We start from the raw sequence: 25,393 nt of genomic DNA on the forward strand, positions 1-25,393 counted from the left end.
AACGTCACCAAAAGTCACGGGCCAAAAGTTCGTGACATGTGGTGAACTTTCCGTATTTGCAGTAAAATTGATGCGTTATAGACAACACTGGCACAATTACAACAATATTGCAAAAAAAAGGAAGTTTACTCCCCTCCATACCGAAACTGCCCCCTTCATGCCAATGCACGTTACCGTTTCGTCGTAATAGGGATGCAAATATTTCGACCGACATTTTAACGTTGAGGGCACTATACTACGCAGCGCCGTTCCTTCACCCGTGGACGGAAGATGACAGAAAGCAAACCATTTCATCGACTTTATTATAATACAAACAAACGAATACACATAAACACTGAAACACATAAAACCGCCGGTAAGATTAACATTCTGCAGTTTTATTTCTTTTAACACTAAAAGGGAAGCAGAGAGTAGACATCTGCAACAGAAATTAACAGACATTACATTATGTGTCAAATAATCTCAACACTCCCACAACGGATCTGAAATACTTGTTTCATTACAGTATTTCTACATGTCCACTTTGAACTGAACTTTGAAATCAAAGACATTTACAACGTATCTGTAAAACTTTATATACATATTTTATGCACTAATATTTCTTCGAATAAATAGTGTTTTACCTGCCAAGTACTCAGGGTCACTGTGCAACCTGGAATTGACATAAGTCCATTCTGTATGTACCTGTTGGCCATCTTCATAGTTTGGCGGTCCATAAAAAGGAAATATTCATCGATGACGGGCAGTAATCTGAGTTTTCCTAAATATTATGTATTCATTAATTACCACAAAAGCCCTAAACAAACCCTAAAAAAACAAAACAAAGATAACTTCGACAGAATCTAAGAATACTATGACCTTCGACTGCAAGATCTGCACCATTTTTATTTGAAAAATGAATTTATTCCAACATTTATAAGATAGAAAGTCAAATCTACATAGCTCTAAATAGGCAGTAAAGTAAACAAATACAATTCCACCCTGTCAAAAAACAATGTTTCAGTGAATAAAAACATTCCAGGAAATAAAAGGTGATTCTCCGTGTGTCTGAAGTCAGTACACTGTGGTCAAATACAAGTACATGTGTTTTCTGTCTTATCAATTTCTTGACTTGGCAAGTCTATACAGGTTTGTATTACAACAACTTTTACCAGCAGAGTGGCTATGACAGTTAATTGCCATGCTGTGGTTTAAGTTAGGTGCAAACTATAAGACATGGCTTAGCATATACTTTACACATTGATCCATGTATCATTACAAAAACATATGATACTAGACACAGCTGTTATTGCATGGTGTATCGGTATCAAAGTAAGATCAATCTATTTGAATAATACATTTATTGCACTAATATAAGCAGCTTTCTAATAAAGGTTTAGAAAGTGAATACCTATGGGATATGGCTTTTTTTGCTCTGCCTATACCCTACACATGCACCAATATTACGTAAAACATTTGACAGTTGACTGAAATTATTTTAAGTTTACTCCATGGTCTGTGTGTCTTAAGGAAAGAGCATATTTCAGAAATATAACTTTGAAGTTTCTACATAAACAGTTTCATAATACACTGTATATATATTTGAAAAACAATTGCACTGTGTGATGTAGGTATACTGAATAAATAGGCCTATACAACACAAAACATATGAAGTCATTGATGTTCCTCTTAACACAAGTATTTTATATGTACAGACACTGACTAATATATTGCTCACAATTTAACTTAATTCTAGATTAAAATAGACCTAAATTAATATATCCACTGTGATTCCACACCAAATAATGCTCATTGCAACATATGTGTATATAAAGGATAAGTAGCCGTACGTTTTGACAATGGGTTTTCAGGTTTCCGTTGCATGTGTCAGCAAGACTTTCTAGGTGTACTTCCCACAGTGTATTGAAATACCCAGTTCTCAGCTTGTTGACATCAACTGTATATCTGTGTCCTGCAGCATTGGTGATCGAATTCAGGTCCAGACTTGAACATCAGTTTTAAACAATAACAATCTATCCACATGACACACCGACAAGTTTAATCGACAATACAGCCAGGGGTATTTCAAAACGCAAACGGAAGTAGGCCTAGAGACTGTAGTTGATATATGGAACATAAATACCGAATACCTGACCAAAGATAGAGTTTCTGTCTGTTTCACAGATAGAAAACAAATATTGAAATATCAAAATAAAAAAGTCCTCTAGAAATGATTGGGGCCGTGATAAAATGTTTATCACCCTAGGGGCAGGGATGGGGAATGGTTCATTTTTCTTTTCCCTTTTCAAGTAAATAGGGGGTTCTGTTATTTTGATGGAGGTGCAAGAAGAAGTTGCCGACCCAAACCCGGGTATAATAATTGAACATTTGTTTTTGTTCAAGTCTTTATACCAGGCTTGAAACCATAGCCACAAATCATTGACTTTGTTCAACATCTCATAAATTAAGTACACTGGATTCACCCATGAAGATAAATAGCAAAATTAGTTTCATAACATAGGATTGTAGGGTAAACTTTATCATCCTTTAAACAGTAGCAAAATAATTATATTCCAAATTTTGCAGTTCATATTCTCAATATTCGTTTCTTCTTTTGAAAATGTATTTTCCAACAAAAATGTCAAATGAAGTCAAATCTACTTGTAGATTTGATGGGAAAACATTCTCTGATAGCGTTATTGGTCATAGCGCCCTCTTGCGACACGTTGAATTTCAGTTGAACTGCAAACACAACTGGCCATTCAGTTGAAAGATGGCGACCTGTCCTCATGGTCGCCGTCCGCGCTCCCCATGAAATCCATGAAAACTGCGGATATTATACTCGCTTTGAAGTAATCAAGGCGTCGCTACATACAACAAAGTCACTGGAATGTCCAGGTATGTTTTCGCACACACATCTCTGTGAAAAATCGTCAATTTTTCGGATAAGTTTTTGCCAACACGGTGCAACGGGCTCTCTGTGTATCACGAACGATCCGAAATCTGCTGCCGGATTTATCCAAAACACGAAAATGTGAAATTTTTTTCTATTTTCACATCAGCACGAGCTATTTTAGTCATTGAAGGGATAAATCTTTGTGTTTGATCCAAAATTGACCGAAGAAACCTAAAATTTCAATTTTTACAGCAACCATTCAACATTTTCAGCCCATCTGTAGCATCGTGTTGTGTAAAACTAGTCTGGAAAGTTGTAGATTTTCACCAGAAATATACCTGCAGACTTGACATGTTATATTGTCATGTCTGCTTCTATGTATGTTTCTGTACACTCATGCACACATCTGTGAAAGTCAAAAAATTATTCTGACAAATATTTCACAAAATATTGCAACAGGCTGCTGTCTAAAAACAAAAAATATATACTAGTAATTGACAGTATTTTACAAAACAGTTTGATAAAACAGTTCCTTGAAGTGATACATTGATGTTTGATCCAAAATTACCATTAAATATGCAAATTTTTGAAACGACAGCAAAAATTACACATTTACAGCCTGCCAGTTGCAATGAGTTGTGTAAAATTTGTCAGAAAATTTGTAGATTTTCACTAGAGATATCCCTGCAGAGTTGACATGATGTGGTGTCATGTCTGCTTATATGTACAGTAGTTTAACACAGTCCCCTGTGTTACAACTAATCTGTATGGATTATCCTTACACAGTGCAATGTAACGGGGATTCTTTAACTGACCTTGACCTTTATAGCTGAGAAATTCACCATCACAATTGAAGTGAACCACTCTATGCCCAATGTAATCACAAACATATATGCCATCTTGTTGGTGATCAAAACACAAACCCTCTGGCCACTCTAAGTGTCCCTTGCCAATGTCTCTTATACTTTGCATCTGGTGATTCAAAACATGAACACATTTCCTGCCATAATCTGATACAAAAATACATTTCTTATTCACAATCAGATCAAAGGGACGACTGACTTGTCCTTCTTCAGTTCTTGCAATGTGTTCACCAGATTTATTATATTTTCTCACATATCCATTGTAGTCACCAATGAATAGAAAACCATCAGGACTCAAGCAGATACCTCTTGGATCAATTCCTTCTTTGCGTCCAAAACAGTTTAAAATCTTGCTTTGTCCAGAACTCACCACAACTTGGCCATTCCCTCGGTCACTCATAAAGTATTGGTCATTGTCTTCATCCACTGTGACATTCCATGGATTAAATGACTTTGGGAATGCATGGAATTGTAAGATGAGATCACAGCAGAGTTTGATTGGATCAATAACCTGAACTCTATGATTGTCTCTATCACATATAACCCATTGACCGTTCTTCTTGATGTATATTCCATTGGCCCTATCAAATTGTCCTGGCATTGATCCAGACCCAAATGCTTCAAGGACACTCCCCTTGACCGGATGGCCTAGGGAAAAACAAAAACGTAAACAAAGGTCAAAGGTCGGGTTGCAAACTACAATTTCTATGAAGTCAAAGATTTTCAGATCTCACAAATTTTGACTGAATGCAAACATCTTTTGTTTACACAAACACATGGAACATTTAAAGGAACAACTGCCTCACATGTTAATGTAACTCACATGTTTCCATGGCAACATATTTGCATTTTATTGATGGAAATGTGATTTTCAGTCCATAAGGTCAGTCATTGTATTCCTAATCAGCTCATGTTTAATTGTGTTGCCAGCTTTATGAACGTTTTTTTGTTGTTTTGTTTTACCAAAGTCAAAGATACATGTTCATGTAAGCCACATGTTTCCATGGAAACATATTTGCATTTATTGAATTGATGGAAATGTGTTTTTCAGTCATTAAAGTGAGTAATTTTATTGCTGATTGGCTCGCTCTTGAGAGATGATTGCAAGGCTGTTAATGGTTTTGTTGTGTTTTGATATCGATCAGAATTATAGTAACATGTTGATCTATTAGACTCGCATGTTTCTATGGCAGCATATTTACATTTTATCGTTATAAATGTGATTTTTATTTCATTATTTATGTCATTTTGTTGATGATTAGCTCGTATTTTTCAGATGACTGCCAGGTTGTAAATTATTTTGTTTTGGCCTCATTGACAATTATAGATACATGTTGATGTAACTCACATGTTTCCATGGCAACATATTTGCATTTTATTGGTGGAAGTGTGATTTTCAGTCCATAAGGTTAGTAATGGTATTGTTGAATAGCTCATGTTTTACACAGTTGCCAGGTTGTAAATTGTTGTGTTGTGTTTTGACCTCAATCACAGATACTGTACACAGTGTTTTTGTATTTCTTTTTTTGTTTTCTATAGGGATTATATTTTTCCTTTCTTCTCTCAAATTGTATTCTTTTTCTGTATTTATTTTTGTTTTCTTAACCCTTTCACCCCCAGTTCCCTGTATACAGGTCCAACTTTACCATAGAAAACAATGGATTTGGGACAAACCATGGCGGTGAAAGGGTTAATGCCTTCACCAAAATTTCCCTGTAATACATATCTCTGTCTCTCTAAGTCTGTTTCAGTTTTGAAATACATAAGTCTGCTGATTAGTTCATTGTACTGTCTATGCCATAGTTTTATTTGGTAGGTTTTCACCAGTTTTACGTTTTCCTGCAGTGTGTAGTATTGTCATGTTTCTTTACAAATTGATTTTATAAATCTAGATTTACTTTTTCATTTTTCAAATAATCTCTGACCTAAAATTTCCAAATATGATTGCTTCAAATGTCAACCTGTTTGAATGTTTTGTTGTTTGTTCTGTTGGAGATGCTGAAATTATTTTTTTAGATATTCTGTGTTTTTCAGTTGTTTTTACCACTAATCCTGGATTAATGTTTACTTGTGGGATGTGTCTGCCATCACTCAATTGTAATTTGTTGATCAGTTTTTAATAATGTAATGTTTTTTGTTCTAAATCATAACATAGAAGTTCTAATTTCTTTTCCTGATTGGTATCTTTTATTTGTTTGCATACTGTGTGCAATAAACATTTTGTTTGTGCACCATTTCCATGTATGTTTTTGGAAACTTGATTTTGAAGCTTGGCAAATTTTTGTGTTCACCCTTTGACCTTTTGATTTACTGTAATACACTTCTTCTCATTGAATGATTCTGAAGGCCATACTAAACTCAGATTTTGTTCAGCATTTTCAATTTCTCTTGCCATATTGGCAACTGTGATCTGGATTTATTTTACATGTATTTCATGAAATGTTGACAGTTTATTTACGGTAATTGTTCATTATCGTTCTGTTTGGTTATGCTTGAGGCCACACTCAGATTTTCCACTGATTATAGTCGAATGCTTCTTTGAAGATGGTTTTGGACCGTAAATGAACGTATGACCTTCACCAATGTTTTTTGTGGTTTTTGATATTTAACTTTGGCCAAACTGAAAATTCATTTGTTGAAGATTTTCTGTCCTTTTCATTCTTTCTTTATATGATAATTGTTGCAATTGTTTATGGTTGAATGTCCTCTTTATTATGTTGGCCATTGTGAATAATATTTTTGTTTCACATTTTTCAATCGTTCTCTCAGATCAACACGCCCTCAAAACATGTAATGATGCATTCTGTTGTTCAGTGATTATTTTCTAAAGCTTTTGTGAGCTGTCAAAAAAATATAATCACATGTGTAATTTTTTGTGTCTCTTTGTAACAAAATGAATTAAGTTTTTGTCCTTTTCTTTAATATTATCTTATACACACTAGTCTTTTGAGCTTGCTGTTTGAGACATTTCATGTATTTATAGATGAATATTTTGATCCTCACAAAATTTGGTTTGGTCGTTGATCATGATTATTGTAAGGCCACAAAGTTCTTCAACTTTAAGACAAAGTTTGCATATTGGCGATGAGACGTTCAAAAAGTTACTTGTAGCTTGAAAGTGTATGCTAGAAATGACTGATCCATATATGAAAATGTTTGAACATTTCTCATTTCTCATTTTCCTATCCCACAAATTGGTTTCTTTGTCCCATCTTTCCACTGATGAAGAAAATAACCAAAGATTCTTTCTAGATATTATGATCTTGGACATCAGACTACTGCCAGTGTTATCTCCATGTGAATGTGTTGTAAGGTCTATCTCGCTATCCTAGTGTCACCATACCTTGGTAACTGTTATTGTGTTTCTGTATCTATCTGTCTCTGCTTTTCATCAACTCTCCTTATTTTTCATGTATTTTAAAGTTGTCTTCACCACGCACACACTCTCACACTGTATCAGTGTTTCATTCAGGATGGCATCAACAGGGTGATTTTCCTCCTTTACCAGAAAATTTAAGGGGATTTCACAAGTTCATGTGTTCTACTTGTATCTCTGAGGTGTGACTGGGACCATTTCATGGGGGGAGGGGGGAACTAGGGGGTACCAACATGTCAACAGAAGGGGATCCCCAAACACAGCTGAATACTTTCAGGGTGTCGTACGGTTGTTGGTAAACATTTCATACCAGTGCATCATGCAAGAGATGGCTTGATAAATTGTCATGTGACTACCTTTTGCCTCCATCATAATCATAATGTTGTCAAAATTATCTCTCTAAGACAATGTATGTCCAAGATCTTTTCTCTGATTTCTTTCAGTAACCAATTGTTCCATTTGTGTTCCCTATCAATCACGGTGTTTCTGCCGATGAGAATAATAAATAGGATATTTGCCAAAGAAAAGTACCTGTCATGGCTATCGTTAATTTTATTTTGGCATTTTTTCCTACTCTAATGGAAAAATGGATTTTGTGAGAAACTTGACATTTGCAGAATTATAATGACAAGTTGCATCATGTTCTTTATCATGTAAACCATGAACATCTTCTATTACCATCTTCTTACTCTCAAACAATTGGGATTATGATTATACATTTTTACATGCCTGGATTTTTGAATTCTTTTTGAATTATTGTTTTATCGATGTTTACATTTTATACAGATTATTGAAGAGATTGTTTTCAGTCAGATTGCTGAAGGCCACAAAAGTGAAATCAGGTCGGCTGACAGAATGAGAGATGATATCCCAGACAAGATCAACATGTCCACTGTGATGAAGTGCCTTTGATGCCGTCATTGGCTGTATAACACTGAAGATGTCAGAGTTTATGAAGACATGAAGACAGATGAATAAGGCAATGGAGATGTCATTCCCCAACCCAGATGTGGAAACAGACCCTGAAGATGTCTTTGGGTTCAACTGAGCCTGAAATTTTATATCGTGTACATATTGTACACACAAACCAAACGGCCCTTTTCAGGGCCATCACATCCTCCAAAAAGAGAACTACCGTATACCAATAATATTTGTCATTTATTTATTTATTAGTTCTTTAGAAGTTTTTGCATTTTTAAATTTTGAGCTTTTGATTCTTTTTTTCAGCTGATGCAAGCCAACTGAAACAGGTAAGTTGCAAGTAAGAAGTTACGGTATATGCTAGATCAGCCCTTGGAAGAGAATTTTCCTTCCGACATGCACACTCTGCATGTCAAGTTTTGCAAGTACCTGCACACTGAGTTGGCCATACATGTAGTTTATCAATGAGACATTACATATCACCCTAGCCTCCCATTATCTTAATCTTAATCTCGAACGACAAAAGCCTTCATAATATATTTCCACTTTCTGTGTTTTTGAATGTCTTAGAGATTTGTAGTCGGTCAGTGAGTCAAGTAATGTTTCTTGGATATAAAAATTGAAAGCGTCATCTTTGTCAGTGAAAAAAACAAAACAAATGTAGCAAGAGTTGTCATTTTCAGGTGCAGGTTAAAATACATGCTGTATTTCATTCAACATGCATGGTGTGCATATTGACAGGGCAAAGCCTGCACCAAGGTATCATAGACATATACATCTATAGTGCAGTGCATGGTACAACCACCCAGGTACTTCAAGCTCTGAAGAATATCTACCAGTAGATAGTTAAGCAATAAAGCACGCCCAGCTATGGTATACCACGAGATTTGACCAGCTCACGAAATGTATGCATGAGCGATAGCGAGTGCACATATCAAAGTGAACTGGTCAAAGTCAAGTGGTATACCATCGCTGGGTGTGATTTATTGCTATTATATCATAACAGTATATTGAAATTCTTGCATGGAACGTCAAAAACAGATGTTTGATCTTGCCAATGCTTGCACGTGTGCCAAGCGTGCTACATGTATATTGTATATTGTATATATGTATATAATGTTCCATGGTTTCTTTTGCGTTTCGACCAATCAGATCGCAGTATTTGCACCGTCAGTGTACTATTATAATATAATAATGACAAACTAACACAAAGACAACACTATATGTCGTATATCAATGTACATTGAAGTGACTCAGTTGATTTTATTTCGCTGTATGTTCGGAGCAAAATATTGAAAATATTGAGTATAAACTTTTATCATACATGCTATGCCTGTATTGCCATTCTTCTATTGTTTAGACGGTACTGATATGAACCCGTATTTTAACTAGTAAAAATACGAATTATATTTTCACTGTAACCGAACTACTTACAGCGACGCGTACGCGTGACCTTCGCTGGTATGCATGACCTTCGTTGGTATATGTACATATAAACAGCTGAGCGAATAAGACAAATGACAATCCGAAACGTCATTATGATTATGGTCAAAATTCTGTTGTTTGCAGTGACTTCATGGGCATTGCACTAAGGCACAAGCACAGCTGTACCAAAAACATACAAACAAACGTATTGAAAATTTGACCTGTCATTGTTCACGGCCGGCCGGCCCCGTGGCGGTGCAGTGTTTTCATGTCGTCTACGCTGCTAAAGATTACATGTAAGATATCGGTTGACCGTGCATCATGATAGAACCGCTTTACGACAAGTTTCCTGTTGATGAGCTTAAGTATCTGGGCGGTGAATTACATCGTTTACAGCCTTAAATGAGCCACAAAAATCCAACCGCACTGAAAATACTCGCGACAGACAAGGTTCAAGGTGCACATAATATTTCCGATTTGCACCTGTCAGTGAGATTCACAGGTCATGATCGTGTCTGGCGGCACCACTGCGGTGCGGGTTTCAGATACAATGTAAGATCTAGGGAAAGTCAAACTTTTGCTTAGGTTGTTAAAGGAAGTTTAGTTCTATTAAGGCAAGCCAGGAACGAAAATATACGAGCAGACGACGGAAATACCTTTGAAATGTTTTATTCGTACAGCAACAAAATCACAAACGAGTTACAGCTTACGGCGTACTCACTTCATGTTTCCCTAATCCGCTTACTAAGAACGTATATTCGTCATCTTTGACGTCTGAGGACATGTATAATTCTTCGAGATAAAGTGACTGGACAGGTATGGGTATATATCCACTGTGCATTCATAGATGTCGCAGAGCTGCTTGCTCCATGCTCTCGTACTCAGCTGTTCATACTCGATCGATTTCGAAATCGAACGCTGGCGTGGCGCGAGTATTTTGATGCACGCAATTTTGTCGGCCTCATAACTTTCACGAAGGGATGAGGTTACGTATCAAAACACGAAAACACACCCATTTTACACACTCAAGTCTATGTTTTACATCCAACGTCATTTTCAACTAAAAATACATCTTCTTCAAATTATGAAAACCTGTGTCGCCATCGTAATATTGAAATTGTTCACTTAAAAGTGCGCGATAAACCCTGCTTTTGAAGTGGAATGGCCCGATAGCGGAATAATATCAAGAAGTGATATGGTTGTCATCACTCTTTAGCAACCAACTTTTTATAAGTACAGCCTGGAGGAAGCAAGGTCGATTTCAAGTTGATTTCGTTTCTAATTTCGGAGCGCCTGTAGGAAAGCAGTCATAACGAAAGCATGCATGTATGATAAAGGGGTTATTACACGAAGTTAGGGCGATACCGCGTCGTATCCTCGTGATGTGTCCGTATTTTGACTCGTTGCTGCGCAACTTCGCAACTCGTCAAAATACGGACACATCACTCGAATACGACGCGGTATCGCCCAAACTTCGTGTAATAACCCCTAAAAATTGTGGAAGGAAGTCGCACGATTTAAAATGCATTTTAGAATCATGCTAAATTTTCACTTGAATATCAGAAACTGTGATCATTCCCATCAACACAAAAACTCGTGTGCGAAAATGGCAAGATAGCATTGATGTATTCATGAGATGCTGTTAAAAATTTTTCACAAGTCATGAACTATTTTTTTTTATTTATTGCAGTGTAATAAGGATTAGCTATGAATATGATTTGGATTGTAGGTCATTCTGTGATCTAAAGTAATTGGGGAATTTTTTTCAGACATTTTACAGTATTTTCTAACTTTTGACTGTGGATTGCATATCACTTCTAGATGCTCCAGGTTTTGACTATCTTAATTCACCAGAAACCTGTGATCCAGGCTAGCAACAAACCAATATTTGTACACTGTTTGAAATGATACTGATGGAGATTTGATTGTATTATCACATTGTGCTGTGTATATGTTAAAAGCAGTGTTTCTTATAGGAATGACCATATTCTGTTAGAAAGCTTCATGTGAGATTCGGCTTTCACACTTCCTCAGACATACATTGTTTTAATGAAAATTTTGAAGATGAAATGGCCTTTTTCATCTTTTCAACAATCGTAACTTGAATATTTTATTCACACAGAATGGATTTGATATATTTGATGGTGGCTAGTCAAGGAGTGGTAGCACAAGAGATTACAGAATTCTATCAGGTACAAATTTCAATGTCAGTATACTTGTATGTCATGCTTCCGTAGCATGTTAATATACCGGTATGTACAAAACCAGCATAAAAGCTACAGAGTAAAATCACGATCTTCCTCAACCCTTTGAGAGCTATACTTTTCCAAGCAAAATTTTGGTGCAACATTTTACCAATTTTTTTGGAATTTTTTGGATAACTTTTGACCAAATGGACATCACATTTCATTTGCTGCAGCACTTAATCAAAATTTTGGCAAAATTCTGAAAAAAATGTGATTTGGTATTTTTATGAAGGCAACAAAACTTCACACAAAAACTCAAAGGGTTAAGGAAATTTTAACTTGTTCGAAATAAATAATAAAATCGGGGTCCATTGTGCAAAGATTTGTCCTAGGGAGCTGTCATTATTTACGGCCTAGGAGGGCTGGAGGTACCCCCCCCCACCAACCATGATGAATTTGAGTAATCCCCCTCTCTAACTCAGAAATTTTTACAGACCCCTCCTACTTATTTAGAAAACTTAAATACCAACACAGTACATGTATTTGTAAAATTTACAAAAATACAGCAATAGTAAAGACCTTTCAAATCCTGAAGTACCCTGCTAGATTATCATCGGTTATCTCAAAATCTCATTGTACCATCTCTGAAAAAGGTGAAACCAACAAAATGAAATTAAAAGTGAAAACAAAATACAGATAAAGAGCTTATGCTATAACCAGTGCTAGATTATCATGGGCTATCTCATGATAGTTGAAAAAGGTGAATTTTACCAAAAAAATGAAATTCAAAATGACAACAAAATACAGATATACTGGTAAAAGCTCACACTATATAACCAGTATCCAACCATATAGCATTTTTTAATTTGGATTGGTATCATAGCAGGGTTTTCACTAAGATATCTGAATGCATGGGCAGAATTTGAAAGTACAGGGGGTGGGGAGAATACGTGAGAGGCTGAGGGGGGAAAGCGTATGTCAGAGGCAGCTTTCCCCTGTATTATGGAAAACTTTGAGAAATTGATGTGTGCAATGGTGTAGTCAGGTGCAATCTGAGAGGTATTTATTAGTCCCGCAGACATAGTCCAGGGGGGACTATTAGATTGGGTTCCATCCGTGTGTCCGTGCATCCGCAGCTGTAACTCAAAGGTGCAAGACCCAATTTTATTCAAACTTGGTACAAGAACAATGTACTCTGGAATACATACACACGTCAATTTGTTTTGCAATAAGATCCAATATGGCCGCCTGGCAGCCATGCATGTTTAGAGCTTTACTCAGACATGCACAGACTTGTTTTGTTCAAACTTGGCAAAAGAACAATGTAATGTTACATACAATGTACATATGCATGTCAATTTTTGTTGCTATACGCCCAAATATGGTTGCCTGGTGGCCAATTTGTTGCATTTTATTGGCGCTATTATGCAGACATGCCAAAACTGATTTTGTTCAAACTTGGCACAAGAACAATCTATTGTGACATACATATGCATGACGGGACGCTCGCATCTAAGAAACTGTGCACTTTTGGGGCTCTTTCTGCACTGATAATATGCAATCCAAAGTAGTTATATCAGATATAATCAGACATTACATAACGCTTAGTCAACAACTTCAGATACCAATAGCTTGGCCGGTACTACTTTATGCCAAGGTATTGTACAGTGAAGCGGCACAAACTCAGTCTTGTGTAAACCTTGACAACAGTATTATCATTGCAGGACATCGGAATCTGTTCCTACTTTTATCAATTTGAACTCACATATGGCTTGTAGTATATTTATAGGTCCTATTCTGTGAAAATTAGGGTACAATGTTCAAAGAAGTCCAAAGCAAACGATTATCTGTATGAGTGAAGTGTGTAAGGCAGAGATGTGTTCCCTGTACACCCACTTAATCGCTATCTCTAATCACATATTGCAAACAGCTTACGAGATTGCAAATAACTTTAATTAGGAGCTCCATACCCCTTGAAACCCCTATTTCAAGGGTGAATGTGCATTGAATATGCATTGTTTTTTAGACGGAAAAGTCCCCTAATGGCATGTCAATTTTTGTCGCGACACGATCCAATATGGCCACCTCATGGCCATTTAATTGCGCTTTTTTCATGTTTAGAGCCTTTACTCAGACATGCACAGACTTGTTTTGTTTAAACTTGGCAAAAAGGACAATGTAATACCCGTATTACATACATATGCGTGTCATATTTTGTTGCTATATGCCCCAATATGGCCGCCTAGTGGCCAATTTGTTGCGTTTTATTTCGTGTTTCGCGCTATTACGCAAACATGCCAAAACTGATTTTGTTCAAACTTGGCACAAGGACAATGTACCTGTATCATGCATATCCACATTGATTTGATTTTGTGATATGATCCAATATGGCCGCAATGCGGCCATTTTGTTATGTTTTTGTAAATGTACCGTGCCATAACTCAAGCACATCTCAACCGATTTCATTCAAAGTTGGTACAAAGATATTGGCCTATGTCATGCATATCAACATTGATTTGATTTTGTGATATGATCCATTATGGCCATTTTGTTACAATTTTTTCATGTCCTTAGCAATAACTCAGACATGTATCATCGGATTTTATTCAAAGTGGTACAAGGACATTGACCTATGCCAAAAATACGGATGTCAATAAGTTTCACAATCCGATGCAACATGGCTGCCTTGTGGCCATTTTCTTTTGATTTTGTAATGTCCTGAGCCATAATTTGGATATGTATCAACTGATTTTTTTTTCAAAGTTGGTACAAGGACATTGACCTATCATGTCATAAATATGCATGTCTATTGGTTTCACAGTCCAGTGCAATATAATGGCTGCCTGGTGGCCATTTTGTCAATTTGTTTAATGGCATGTAGCAGTATCATGTCAATTATTGAATTTTCGTAATTAGTTTGATATATCAAGAAATACTGCATCAAATTTCATGAAACTTGGTATAGATGTTAAAGAGGCACTCCCACTTGGTAACATTTATAAAACACATTTTTTTAATGCCAACGGTCGATATTTGACGTGGCGACTCCGCGTGGATCGCGAGATATCGATAAAAACATGTCATTTCCCGAGCGTATTTTTCACATCCCGAAGTTTTACGATCGTTTCTGGTTATGACCCGAAATCCCCCGAAAGTGTGTTGTTGTGCTGATTGACGACATTCTAAGGAGTCCAAAAACGTTCGAATGACACAATTAATTTACCTCCTACTGCGATGACTTTATATACATCATTATCAATGCCTTTACCTCTGGTAATTCTTTTTTAAAACTTCTCCTTAGTTTTTGTCGTTTTCATTATTCTCAATCAGTTGTATTAAATTTTCAAACAATACCACATAGATATCAGTTTTTACGTGTAAAATATTAGTTGCCTCTGATGACTACATTTTGTCGTCTGCCACACAGTTACGCGTGGTTCGATACATAGCGGCCGCCGCGTGTGGTATGCGCGCATACCACGCGGCGGCCACTATGCATACTATGTATCAACCGCACCTATCTGTGCTAGTCACCTATGCGAATTCTGGTGGAATCAGCAAACTTTGCTTTTCGTTTTTTGCAGAGTCAGTAGGACTCGGCTTTCTCCCATGGAACATGACCGCTCACCGACGCGAGTGGTACTGCTGTGGTACAGCAGCGTCAGCGTAGACTCGTACTCCATAGCTTAGTTGACAATGGCCCCAGTGCTGAACATTCTATGTTCGGAAGCTGAATTCAGGTGGGCCACCGGAATTCAATCTTTACTTTTTTGAGGACATGTTTAATCGATATCTCTTGATCCGTGCACAGTCGCCATGTCAAATATCGACCGTTGGCATTAAAAAAATGTGTTTTAAAAATGTTACCAAGTGGGAGTGCCTCTTTAAGCTCACATTGCTTTAACAGTGAAAAAGACATTTATCAGTGTCAAGTTAATTTGTAATTGCATATGCAATGAACTTTCCTAATTAGAGTGATATATCCACAAAAAATGCGTTAAATTTGATGAACCATGGTACAGATTTTGATCTCACAGTGTTGTAAATACAAATCAATGACACTTTGTGGTTGGCACGATACATTTAAGGCAGGGATGAGCCAATGTCTAAATTCAAAAACACACTGACCCCTATTGGGCATGTCAAAAATATGGTGACCCCCAATCAGCAAAGTCAAAAACAGGGTGACACCCCCCTATAAGTCCAGGCCGAAGAAACTGACCAGTCCCTTACCCTTTGCCAACAGTTTGTTGTGTGGTCTAATATAGCCATTTTGCAGTCATTTTCAGCTACTATAGACTATAGTCTAAAGAGCTATTTGGATGGGTATCCGTCCGGCATCAGTCTGTATGTATGTATGTATGTATGTATGTATGTATGTATGTATGTATGTATGTATGTATGTATGTATGTATGTATGTATGTATGTATGTATGTATGTATGTATGTATGTATGTATGTATGTATGTATGTATGTATGTATGTATGTATGTATGTATGTATGTATGTATGTATGTATGTATGTATGTATGTATGTATGTATGTATGTATGTATGTATGTATGTATGTATGTATGTATGTATGTATGTATGTATGTATGTATGTATGTATGTATGTATGTATATGTATGTATGTATGTATGTATGTATGTATGTATGTATGTATGTATGTATGTATGTATGTATGTATGTATGTATGTATGTATGTATGTATGTATGTATGTATGTATGTATGTATGTATGTATGTATGTATGTATGTATGTATGTATGTATGTATGTATGTATGTATGTATGTATGTATGTATGTATGTATGTATGTATGTATGTATGTATGTATGTATGTTGATGTATGTATGTATGTATGTATGTATGTATGTATGTATGTATGTATGTATGTATGTATGTATGTATGTATGTATGTATGTATGTCCGTTTGTGAGGCGTCCGTCCACTCAAATATCTTGAGAACCGCAATACTTACTGATTTGATATTTGTTGTGTAGATGAAAAATATGATTTTGAGAAACTTTTTTTTTTAATTTTTTGATATTGTTCAAAATAGGCAAATTAATGCAAAAAAGGCGTTTTTGGTAAAAAATCTTCTTCTTCTTAATCGCTAGTCAGAGACCTTTGTTATTTGGTATACAGGTCCCTTGGGATAACCTAACTTGGATTTGTTCAAATTGTGATGAAATATGCAGATCTGTATTTTTAAGGAATTTTTTGTCATTTTTGGTCAAAAAAATTTGACTTACATTGTATGTAATTCTTGTACTGTATAAACCTATCAATTCACCCAGAAAAAATAATTAATATGATTTTAAATAATTGAATTAATTAGGAAATCATCAAAGCCAAAATAATTTTAGTGTAGAATTATCAGAAAGTTCAACTCTTTTTTGACAGTTCAAAGTGAAATGCTTACCATCTGGAGGATTAAAACATATAAAGGCAACTTTCCTGAATCCCAACTTTGACATAATCTGAACCGTCATTTATTGTGCCCTGTATGTTATCTAAAAGAAATAGCTCAAAATAGTTTGTCATGATAGGATGTTCAAATAAATAGATATAGAGAAAGTTCTAATTTCCATTTATGGTTGACTTGGTATGGATAAAATAAAATTACTTTTTGAGGAAAAAAATAGAGTGGTCAATTAAAAGAGTGGTCAAAGTGATAGGGTTTTTATGGTAAAGCTGGGCTGTAAGATTCCTCATGTGCTATTTATAGCAATTATGCAATCTGTGTAAACAGTGCAATGAAAGTGTTACATGATTCTTTATAATGCTTTTGATGACCTTGAACTTCTTAAGTTTCAAACATTTGTCTCTTCAGTGTGCTTTCTCTGAGTACGTACAGTCTCAACTTATTCAACAGAACTTACTTACCATGTTAATTTGAAAGTTAAAATGTGCTTGGTTAATAGGATAAAAAGAGTGATAAAAAGATAATCAGCTTAATATTCTTTAAAACCTGACAGATATGCTCTTTTTATGATGGAAATCTTGATTTAAGCAAGTCTTGTTCTTAATTAGAATGTAATTAACTCTCGTTTATTAGCTATCATAGACTAATAGTCTATAGAAGCTATTGGGGTGGGTATCTGTCTGGCGTGCACTGTCAGTATATGTATGTTTGTGAGGCGTCTGTCCACTCAAATATCTTGTGAACTGCAGTACCTACTGATTTGATATTTGTTGTGTGGATAAAATATATGATTTTGAGAAACTCTTTTTATTAATTTTTGATATCGTTGAAAATGTGAATCTTCTTCTTCATAACCACTGGTCAGACAGCTTTGTTATTTGGTATACAGGTCCCTAGGGATAACCCAACTTAGATTTGTTCAAATTGTGATGAAATATGCAAATCTGTATTTTTGCGGAATTTTTTTTCCCATTTTTGGTCAGGCCATCCTGTAATGAGCTATCAAAGATATCCATCTTCTTCATCAATACATGTGTCACAAAGGTTATGCTTTATATAACACAGCAGAGCTCTGTCAACTGTTGAGTCGCTTGTTTTTTCAAAACCGCTGGTCAGCCAGCTTTAATATTTAGTGTACAGGTCCCTAGGATGACCTTAGTGAGATAATTTCATACAGTCAGGAAATACTTAATTTTGTATCCATGTCTATAGTAGCTTCAGGGACTTTGGCCCTATGTTTGTAATTTTGTCTTTCCAGACCCACTACTAGAAATTCTTAGAAGAGTTTCAGGAAAACTTGGTACTAGCGCAAGGCACCTGGAAGTAAAGATGCACATGTGATTTTTGCCAATATGGCCACCTGGAGGCAATTTTGTTTTGATTTTCGTCAGGCTGGAGCTATTCCTCAGATATGATAAGACCTGTGCTCAAAGGCAAGATACTATGACATACAACTCTGACTATAAGTGTCTGTGCTTATCAGTCACACATAGTAATTGCTAGATTATTTGAATTCAGTTACATTTTTACTTCAGATGATACGCTGTCTCTCACGAAATATATTACAAACACTATGTTTCCCCCAGCAGCTCCAGGTAAAGACATAGACAACAATGTTTTATGCAATGTTTAGTTTTGTTCTTGCTATACTGCACTTTCCGAAGTGTGTTGTTTGCAATAAAGTGATTAAAGTGTAATCAAATCACCATAATTACACTTGATGATATTTAAACTAGTTGTTACTTGAACAATCTAGAACACAGTTTATTTTCTCCTCTTTTAAAACGATGATGAAAATGACAGATTTGGACTTACAACAGAATGTGGCAGTGTACAATGTTCAATGTTATTGTTGGTGAATTCAGTCATCAACTATAGCATTCGACAAAATCAACATAGAGGCTGTGTTGACAAATTGAACATTCGGTATTTCCATGTGATTTAAGGATGGAACAAGAAACTTTGTAGAAGAAAACAATAGTACCATAAATACATAAAAATTGAAATAATACTTGAGCTCTTAATTTGCATCACTTGCGATGAACCATGCAGTCTAAATAATTCAAAGGCTCAAATACTCCCAATGTAATGTTAAAGAATGCCAACTGTCTATTTCAATTTATCATAATTCATCATTATTAAGCTGAGAAAAATAAGGAGTTTTTCTCATCCTGGCGCGAGTCGATTCAGACCAGCCGCGTCAACCTTTTTCTGCTTACGGGGCAATAAAATGAAAAAAATAAACGCAAAAATACGCGACGATGGCGCGTAACACGGGGCTGTATAAAACAGAACTGTAAACAAAATAACTGACACTAACATTCCGTTCAAAACTGTACACTTATGTCACTGTTATACTAGCTGTCAAAACTGCGTATTGCTGCACTAAAAGTCAAACCGCAGAACATGTTGCTATACAGAATACTAAAGCAACACTGTTGTGCATTTATCTGTGCGTGCATTCCTATGTTGTTTTCATGTTTTTGCACGTTATTGTTGGTTGAAGAATGAAACAAAATTGGAAATAAAAAACCGCGTCACTGCATCGTTTTTGCAATATGTCTAGGATGAGAAACAAACTTTTTATTTTATTGGTCTTACATATGTATTATTTTCAGTCTGATTTATATTTTAGTACTAGTTTTTTAATATTCACTGTTGTGTATCACTTTACTGAATCAGATACATTGATTTCACGAAATAAATGAAAGAAATTCGGCAAATGATGTTGAATTATTGCCCCAAGGGTAGTTTGTTCCATATAAAACTTATGGCCACATGGCAGTACCGACAAGTCACTTTAGGCAGTATGTATTTAAGACAACAAGAAAGTATAGTTGCATTAATTTAGAAGTCAGCTCAATGAATTGTATATACTTTAGCACAGTAGAGTATCTTTTTTTCTCTCTATTCAATGTCACAGTTTGGTGAACCCACTAATCACGATTATCATTATTTTCAATTTTATTGTCTTTATTGTAGTATCATTCTCATTTTGATACATAGTCATTGACATCATATCACTGTATCAATATAGCTTTCATCACCCTAAGTTTCCCTAGTAATATTATACAATTTCTTCTGAATTCTCAAATTTTATGCTAAGATTTTCATCGTTGTTATTATCATCATCTTTGCCATCATCACCACAATAAACATGATCATCATTATCATCATGATCATCAGCAACATTTTGGCTTGAATATTCTGTCCACTGAGAAATTCATGGAAATAGCTTTGTATCAGCCCCAGTCTTATTTTGTATTTTGTAGAGTGACCTTGCTCAGCTAACAATGTATAGCTTTCATTCGCTAAAATGACTTGTGTGAACTTGTATAAGCTATATACTAATAGATAGATAGATAGATAGATAGATAGATAGATAGATAGATAGATAGATAGATAGATAGATAGATAGATAGATAGATAGATAGATAGATAGATAGATAGATAGATAGATGATAGATAGATAGATAGATAGATAGATAGATAGATAGATAGATAGATAGATAGATAGATAGATAGATAGATAGATAGATAGATAGATACCAAAAGAGTTTGGATTATCTGATCGAAACAAAACTTATATATTTTACAGTGACAAGCTTTCGCCTTGTTTATCATATATAACGTGAACATTAGACAGTTTCACGCTAGAACATGTATCATCTTGTAACTATCACCAGACAAATATTGACCATTTTCGTGCAAAGTCAACAAAGTTTTATCCAATTTATAGCGTTAGTACAGAGTACTGTCCTTTGCATGCTCCTGGAAAACATGTGCACCACACGTACAGAACTTGAGACATGTTCAATGGGTCCGTTGAAACTGTTTCGCAGTGAACGTGCAGAGGCAGCCACAGAATGCACTGCCTTGAAATGGTAAATCTTATGGAACAGGTGTACCATGTATCTTTTTTAGCACAAGGGCAATTTTATTCTTCTAAATTATAGATCTACAATATTTATTACACCTCGCGTTTTATCTAGTTACCGTGATTTGCAGAGCCTCAATCACGTGATATAGAACAACAAATGATAAAACAAGGCTTTGCAATATTACCCTGTCGCGTGCACTGATATTGCCCGCTACTACGTTCTGGAATACTGCGCGCGGTTTCTGTGTGTATCGAATCATTGCCTACATTCCTGCGGAGCAATGGCGTTTGTAACTTAAGGTACAAGACGTTAGTTTGACTTCTTGAATTTGACAATATTTTCTACATTATTTAACAAGCATTATTAACGGCAGGGGGAAGAGAAAATGGGAGGGCACAAAAACCCACGATGTTCGGGGGCCTTGAAAATTCCAGAGAACCATAGGGGGGCCTCAACGTTTCACTCAATGCATATCATACCAATAAATTCTGAACAGGACAGAAAACAAATCTTTCATTGACCATTTTTATGCAATCCAACAAAACAGCTGTGTTTTAGTATGACTGGTGATCATTTAAAGTTTCTTGTACACAATAGTTTTCACCATAGACAACGATACATAGTTAGTACAATGACACTTTTGGGAAATTCTGAAATCAAATTTCTTGTACACAATTGCCCTTTTAATCATCATGTTCTAGTGAAATGCATTCATACATTCATATCAGTTTGCAAAGATACATAAATGCACAGATATTGCCAGTTTGTATTTAAACAAAATCATAGTTTTTACCATATAGAACTATGTATAGTGAAACAGCATTTTTGGGTGAGATTCAAAAATCAATTTTTTGTCAATGTACACCATTGCCTTCACAATCATCATATTCTAGTGATTATATCCATATCAATTTTCAGAGATACTTAAATGCAGATATTGCCATTAAAATAATTTTTTATAGTTTTCGCCGTAGACAATCATGTACATTATAGTGAAATGACACTTTTGGGTGAAATTCCGCAATCAATCTTTTTGTACACAATTGCACTCTTAATCACCATATTCTAGTGAAGTACATTCATATCAGTTTCCAAAGATACATTAATGCACAGGTATTGCCAGTTTGGTTTTTGAAAAGATATTGTTCATAGTTTGTGCCAGAGAAAACCGTGTATAGTGAAATAACACTTTTGGGTGAAATTCCAAAATCCACTTTTTTCACATATAGTTTTCTGATCATCATATCATAGCAAAGTACATTCATATCAATTGTCAAACACATATAAAAGCACAGACATATCTAGGTTTGTTTGGGACACCACCGTTCATAGTATGAACAATAGACTACCACACACAGTAAAAAGGACACTTTTAGGCGAAACTCAGTTATCAATTTTTAGCTCCGCTGTCAGTGACGCCGAGCTTATCAAAATAGGCTGATTTTCCGTTGTTGTCCGTCGTCTGTCGACAATTGCCTTCTCCTCTGAAACCGCAAGTCCGATTGCTTTGAAATTTGATATGCGGTTCACTAGGGATGATGTCACGTGAGTTTGTTCAAATCATGGTGAAATCTGCATGTGTGTAGTTTCGGAGCATTTTTGTTGTTTTTGATAAAAAATCTCCCTCTCTGAAATTTCATGTCCGATTGCTTTGAAATTTGACATGCAGTTTACTGAGGGTGTCGTCAGTTTGATTTGTTCAATTGTGGTGAAATTTGCATATTTGTATTTTAAGGCAATTTTTGTATTTTCTGGTCAAAAAATCTTTAAAAATCTACTTCAAAACTACACGTCAGATCGATTTGATATTTGATACATAGGTTTCTAGGGATGATGTATTTTAGATTTGTTCAAATTAGGCAGAAATATGCAAATTCGTATTTTTAAGGCAATTTTTGTCATTTTTGGTGAAAAAATTTGTTTCACCAAAACCCTTGTCTGACAGCTTGATATTTGGTATACAGGTTAATAGGGATACATTCAAATTATGATGAAATCTACAATTTTGTATTTTGGGGCAATTTTTGGTCTGATGAAATCTGCAAGTTTAGTTTTTAGGGCAATTTTTGCCATTTTTGGTCAAAAAATTTGATTCTCAAAAAACTACTAATCTGATGGCTTTGTTTGACAAATCTTTAGGGATGATCTTCATGTGATAAGTTCAAATTATGATGAAATCTTCAATTGCGTAATTATGCAGCTATTTTTGCCATTTTTTGTCTTGCCACTGAATGAGCTATCGAAGATTTCCACCTTCTTCATCAACACTTGTATCCTGTATATATCGGCCGCTCGTTTAGTATACAAATGCGCTTGAAATTATTGTACCACTGTAGGTACATTTATGTTGAAAATAAGATAATACTAGTTTATTTCATATGTGTATATGGCTTTATAAGCTTCTGTTGTGTGTCTGTGCAGTACATCCATACATCCATAGACATCTTTATATATATATATATATATATATATATATATATATATATATATATATATATATATATATATATATATATATATATATATTATATATATATATATACAATTGGGGTACCAACATTTACTTGCAAATGGAGGGGGCTGAGACGGTACCCTCTAACATTATGGGGTCACAAAAAAGCTGATAGCACATTTTCTCCTCATGCCCCCACTGCTGTTGATAATGCTGTTTCTTTTATACAAGGAAAGCTTAAAGAACATTCTCTTCGTGTTATACTTTAAGTTGACCTTCAACTTAATCTAGCTTTTCGATCGTGCAAGAAATAGAACAGTGGCGAGTCTCGACACGGGACTACATTGTGTGCAAAGTTTCGAAAACAAAAGTGTTTGTTCGGTGTAATAAAAACACACTGGCAATGGCGAGATCACGATTTGTTGCCTGCCCTTGGGCTGGTGCTCATGAGGGTAACAGTGATGATACCAATGCCTTCTGAACTCGGGCATCATCAATGTTACCATCATGAGTACCACCTCTTTGACGGGCAATATATCTTCATCTTTCCATTGCTATTGTTTTTATTGAAATATTATAGCTTAAACATGGGATTAATGCCCCAAGGGTAGGTGACCATTTGCTCGACGTAAGGAGGGCAAATGGTCTCCTGCCCAAGGGTACCTGAACCCTTGCCTGAGCTATGATGTTTTTGTTGCATGCCTCTCATACATAGTTTTCATGGCAAATTTTTGGGCTTACATACTAATAACAATCATATGCTTTATTTCCATGTTAGACAAAAATCTCATGAAAAAATTAGAATGTATTTCATCTTTGATTGGTGCACAGATATATTTAAAATCATTGTAAATGAGTTTTGGTGAATTTTTCTCAGAATTTTTTTAAATTCGTTTTTTCTGTGCAAACCAGAGAATTTATGATTTTTAAATTCCGAAATTGTCAAGTTGAAAATGTAGTTCTGGTTCACTCTGGAAAATGTAGTTCTAGTTCACTCTCAGTCAAGTGATGGCTATGCGGCCCGCGACGTCATCAACTATGTTCGATATATGAGGCATGTAACAATAATCTGAATGTGATGGTTAAGATACACCAACGAGGAAATTAACAATATTACCAAAAATTTAAACCAACCTTTCTCAACTCGTCTCACATCCAGGTACACTTTCTTTGTTTCTTCAGGGATTTCTGCTTCACGGACAATATGATCTGCATACGCTGATAACTTCTCAGCTTTCATTACCACTTCAGGATGGTTGATCTCCAAGTCTCGGGCCTCCGACTTCACATCTACAAACTCACTGAAAATAGTATTTAATTTACGTTCCTCTACTCTGTCTCCCTCAGCCACCACCGATTGTAAAATTTCCCTTCCTCGACCCCTGTCTCTATTTTGTGATCTTATCAACCCACTACTTATCGTAAGTTCGTTGACCTTTGCCTCAAGGTCTTCATTCTTCTCCGTTATTTCTTCATCCGTTAGCAAATGCACATTAGTCACTTCTGTGAAGTAAGAGCAATTTGTAAGTTGTTTTTCCTGAAATTATGAGTGGAATCTGTTTCAAGACGGGATTTAGAAGACTATGAGATGATTCAATTTTGTTGGTGCTTGTATGTATGTATGCATGCATGCATGCATGCATGCATGCATGTAGGTAGGTATGTATGATGTGTGTATGTATGATATTGTGTGTGTGTGCATGCATGTATGCAAATGTTTATCCATCTGTTTGTGAACTTAGCCATCCCTCTGTCCATCCGGCCATCAATTAATAAATCCATCCATCTATCTGTCCCTCTATATATCTATTCATATATCTAAGTTTGTCTGTCTGTGTGTCTATCTTTTATCTATATATTCATGTACTCAATGCTCTAATCTTCGTACTCGATGTTTACATATTTAAGTATGTATATAATTAGGGACATTTTAATGTCTGCGTCCGTAAGTGTGAGAGTATAAATCATCATGATTTGTCATGAGGT

General features: G+C 35.5%; 1 protein-coding gene across 1 annotated transcript; it reads right to left on the bottom strand.

The window, feature by feature from the left end:
- Positions 1 to 375: 375 nt before the first annotated feature.
- Positions 376 to 25,041, bottom strand: LOC139129541 (E3 ubiquitin-protein ligase TRIM71-like). Its single transcript, XM_070695191.1, has 2 exons — positions 24,542 to 25,041; positions 376 to 4,386 (listed from the first exon to the last, which is right to left on the bottom strand). The coding sequence occupies exons 1-2, from the start codon at positions 24,645 to 24,647 to the stop codon at positions 3,584 to 3,586; spliced, it is 909 nt and encodes a 302-aa protein (XP_070551292.1). The 5' UTR covers positions 24,648 to 25,041; the 3' UTR covers positions 376 to 3,583.
- Positions 25,042 to 25,393: the final 352 nt, after the last annotated feature.

The sequence above is a fragment of the Ptychodera flava genome, chromosome 3 (assembly GCF_041260155.1).
Source record: "Ptychodera flava strain L36383 chromosome 3, AS_Pfla_20210202, whole genome shotgun sequence".
In the NCBI taxonomy this organism is placed as follows: Eukaryota; Metazoa; Hemichordata; class Enteropneusta; family Ptychoderidae; genus Ptychodera; species Ptychodera flava.